Here is a 4,642-nt window from a genome sequence, read left to right as displayed (position 1 = left end):
TGAGTGTGAGTGTGAGTGTATCACCTTGTGACTGTTCTACAATCACACGTAACGTCCAGTAAGGAATCAATACAATTTCATCGACCCCCTCTCTCATCCCTCTTTCCTTCCATCCTGCATTTTTACAAATATCCCTTTCAGGGCAAGTAAGTTCCCCCTCCCCCTTCTGTTACCCTCCTTTCTTAACCCTCGTTTCCAACTTCCCGTTCAATAACAAGAGCAGTTTTTTTTTTTTTTTTTTTTTACGTTCTAGACTCTTTATGTTCTTGTCATTCACCTCTATTTGGAATATTTGTTTTTTGTGTTTTTCCTGCATGGTAAACGGTTGCAGCAGAGGAAAATGTGGGAATTTATTTTCTAAATATAAAAAACCTCTCCTTTATTGGTGTGCTTGGTGTACCAGTGGTTTGGCTATATCTTGATATGTGGTTTCCTGAACTTCTGTTTGTAGATACACAGACTGTGCTGAACCGAATACCTCAGATGCAAGAAGAAGCACTGAAAGGAGAGTAACACTTACAATAACAGACGCAATAATCTTTACAAAGGTTAGCCATCCATCATTACACATTGTTGAAGCAAAACTACCATAAAACGTTAAACAGTTAATACTATTTGTAGCAGTGATTATGCCTTGATTGAGGTACGATGGTATTCCAACCAGAACAAGAAACCACGCGAGGTATACTATTAATAGAGGAGTCATGAATTGCTTTATTCTCAAACTACTGTTTAAGAAAATCATACTGAACCCTAAGACAGTTGTTACGAGGCCATAGTTAAATGCGGTGCTAAAATATAAAGAAATGGATAAAGTTATACTTGCAAGGGCGGTGACAAAAGTTAACAGTTTCATTGTGTCTTGAAAGGAAGAAACAACAGCCTTCTTTAACATATTCCGTGTAGCGAAAATTGTTGAAAAAAGCACTAAAATGAAAAGAATAGGCATTCCAATTCCGTTCATTTTGTCAGCACTACGAGCTGTCGAGTTCTGATTAAATGGTGACATGAGTACTCTAATCTTTTATTTTGACCTATGACCTTTTTTTTCTCTTTTTTTTTTTTTCTTTTTTAATGCTTTCCTTGTCACAACTCAGGATGAGAATAGATAGATGTATATATATATATATAACCTTTCTTGAAGCTAAAGAAATAAAAAAGAATAGAATAGGTAGGAAAGGAATGAAAAAAGCAAATTTGGATTAAGATACAGTAATATTGGTGGTATGCCGATTAGTAGTGAGAGTTGTAAAACAAAAAAAAAGGAAACAAAAAAACCATGTTGTAAATGGAAGAAAAAATAGGCTAAAGGAGAGCTCATAGAAAACGTTGCGATGGTATGTTGGTGTCTGTAGTGTGAGGATATGTGTCAGTAGTAATAATTGTATTCTCCCGTGTAAAAAAAAAAAAAAAATGTGTGGATTTTGGTGGTGCAGAGAAAAGAGGCATAAGAACAGCAAATTCATAGCGCTGTTTCTGATAAATTTAAACGGATTACAGAACAAGTCAAAAGAAAGAAGAGGACATAAGAAAAAACACTATATGCACATGTACGGAAACCCATATGTGTAAACATATTACACACATAAGTACAGATATTTATACATACATATATATATAGACCATCCCCTGGGCACTATAATCCTTCGTCTTTCGTGCGTTCTTGTTTCTGTTTTTTTTTTCCCTCTTTCTTTCTTCTTTCGTTTTTTTTTTTTTTTTGTTCCTCCTTTTCATCTATTTCTGCTCTACAAAATGACAGACACCACACACGCGCTCTGTACCTCCTTTTTTTTTTCTTCTGGTTGAAGAAAAAACAACGTGGAAATATATATAAATAATATTTATTTCACTTTTCGATCTTTTTTTTTCTCATTAATTTTCTTTTCCTTTAGTATGCGTTTCTTTTTTTTTTTTTTTTTTCCTTCTCTTGATCATTTCATACCCAACCATTTACTATCGCTTGCATTTTTTTCTTTTATATATATTTCCTTTTCCATAAACATATTCAATTTACGCCTTTTTTTTCTCTCTTTTTCGTTTGTTCTTCAATATTTTACTTCATTTTGTATTTTTTATACTCATTCTTTACTTTCTTTTATATATATATATATATATATATATTCCTGCTTAAAGACCCCCTTCCCACCCCCTTCACTGTATACAAATGTAGGGAGATACGTGCACACACATTAGATGTATGTCTTTCTTTAAAGCACATTGAAAGATATTCCCTCTTCTTTTTTTTTTTTTTTTCTCCCCGCTTTACTTTACTTTTTTTTAGTTCTTTTCGGTTTGCTCCTTCCCTGTCGGGATTTCTCTCTCTTTCCTTCTTTCTCGCCGACATGGAGCTAAAGTAAAACGTGGAGTGAAGTGTGAGAGACGCCCCACCCACAAGTCGATCAAGTAGAAGCGAAGAAGATGATGGGGGGAAACAAATTATTAAAAGAAAACAAGAAGAAGAAATTTTTTTTTTTTGCTGTTATTATTGCTTTTTTTTTTTCCTTTTTTCTTTTTTCTGAAAGACAAATAAGATAATAGAGACCGTAAGGGTTTGGTGTTCCTAGTCACACCTATTGTCATTTTTTTTTTTTTTTTCGTTCTGTTCTATTCTGTTGTTTTTTTTTTATTTTTTGTTTTTTGTTTTTTTTTGTTTTCTCATTTTCTCACTTTTTTTTTTTTGTTGTTTGTTTGATCTCATGAAGTAACGTGAGTATACTGGGATATCAAGAGCAAAGGGGGGAAATAGAAATATGCCCTTTCCAGATCTACCACAATAATAACAATAATAACAATAATGACAGTAGTAGTAGTAGTAATAATAATAATAATAATAATAATAATAATATAGGTATGAAAAAAAAGAAAAAAATGAGTGCAAAAGAGAGGAGAGAAATAGATAGTGTGAAAGAGAAAAAGAGCAAAAAAAAAAAAAAAAAAACTGATGCGCGCAGTGCTGCCATTCGGATTCAATACTCATCTCTCTCTATGAGGAAGCAAGAAAACGTTACTATAATAGCAACAAGACTGACAACACTAATTATTACAATATTAACTAAAATAGTTATATATATATATATATATATATATATATAACATCGCACAAGGTTTTAGCTTCTTTCTTTATTTCTTTCTTTCTTTCATTCTCTACAACTTCAGTTCCACTATCAGTATTCCTCTCCCATTACCACTACACTCCATTTACAACAGAAAAGGAAAAAGAAAAACTGGTGTCAGGGGTCCATCATAGCAACAAAACTACTATGATAGATCGTATTATATATATATATATATATATATATATATATATATATACGTAATAGACTCTCCGTATACATACCACATCGTACTGATATCACAACACACCAACACAGGATATAATAAAAGAGAGAATAATAGGAATAAATCTGTAGATACATACTTTATTTCAATTTAATAAAACAGAAAAAAAAAGAACACACGATCCACAGCAAAAAAAAAAATCCCTTAAAGGCAAGAAAAAAAAAAAAAAACGGTGAAAAATCAGGTAGAATAAACAATAAAGGGATAAAATAATTTTTTTTTCTTTTTTTTTCTTCTTTTTGAAACCTTCTGTTGATATCGTATTTAGAGAGAGAGATCCATCTGTGTGCAATGCCGCGATATTCTTTTCGTTCTTTCTTTCCCATTTATTTTACTTATTCCTCTTTCCTTTTGCCTTATTATTCTCCTCCCTTCTCAGTTCACAGCGGTGGGAAACGAAAAAGTAAAACTCCGTCTCTTTTTTCTCTTTCTCTCTTTCTCTCTCTCTCTTCAATGCCTCTTTTTCTCTACAATGAAGACACATGAGCAGAGTTCCACAACCCGCCAGGAATCATCTTTCACCCAATGTTAACAACCGTAATAAGCCGAGAATAGGGTGAAGGACAAAGAGAAAAAAAAAAAGAAAAAACAAAAAAAGAAAAAGGTTGTATTTATCCCACATCACACCAGATACATAGGAAGACCAGAAAAAAAAAAGACAAAAGAGAGAGAGAGAGAGAGAGAGAGAGGGGGGAGAATAAAGAGCGCAGACTCAGGAAAGAGTGCCATGCAAAAAAAAAAAAAAAAAAACATAAAAAAAAAAGGAGGGGGGAATTTGGACAATGGGTGTAGACATCGAACATGCTAAGTTGCAAAGAAATAGAAATACCACGGTGTAAGAGAACGCAAGAAAACAATAAAAAAAAAAGAAGATTCGAATCATTCCCTTATTTATTTTTCTAATTACAAGAAGAACAACAACAAAAAAATTGCGTGGTTTCTCTCATATATATATATATATATATATAACATTATCGTCAACGAAACATGACGAAAACATGAAGCAATAAAAAGATCAGACAATAATCAGAAGAGGTAAATAAAGTGGACAGAGGGGGGGGGGGAATAAAGATGTAAGGAAGGAAGGAAGGAAGGAGACTAATACTAGCAAAGAGAAAACCCCACAAGAAAAAAAAAGAAGGGAAAGGGATAGGAGAAGGGGGGAACTAAATGTCAAGAAAAATCTGAAACGAAAAGACCCCCATTCACCCCACGTGTAAAGCTAACTTTTCCCTCCCAACACCACCACTCAACACGGAGTAATATATATATATATATATATATATATATATATATATATATA

At 32.7% G+C, this 4,642-nt stretch overlaps 1 protein-coding gene across 1 annotated transcript; it reads right to left on the bottom strand.

Annotated features, from left to right (window-relative positions):
• Window positions 1–379: 379 nt before the first annotated feature.
• On the bottom strand, window positions 380–1,009 carry TM35_000032950 (uncharacterized protein; the record flags this gene model as incomplete). Its single annotated transcript, XM_029022062.1, has 1 exon — window positions 380–1,009. The coding sequence occupies one exon, from the start codon at window positions 1,007–1,009 to the stop codon at window positions 380–382; it is 630 nt and encodes a 209-aa protein (XP_028886608.1).
• Between the last annotated feature and the right edge of the window lie 3,633 nt (window positions 1,010–4,642).

This window comes from Trypanosoma theileri (genome assembly GCF_002087225.1).
Source record: "Trypanosoma theileri isolate Edinburgh chromosome Unknown TM35_Tth_3_V1, whole genome shotgun sequence".
NCBI classification, from domain to species: domain Eukaryota; phylum Euglenozoa; class Kinetoplastea; order Trypanosomatida; family Trypanosomatidae; genus Trypanosoma; species Trypanosoma theileri.
The sequence above is the reverse complement of the archived record's forward strand: the minus strand, read 5'-3'. Positions and strand labels throughout refer to the sequence as shown.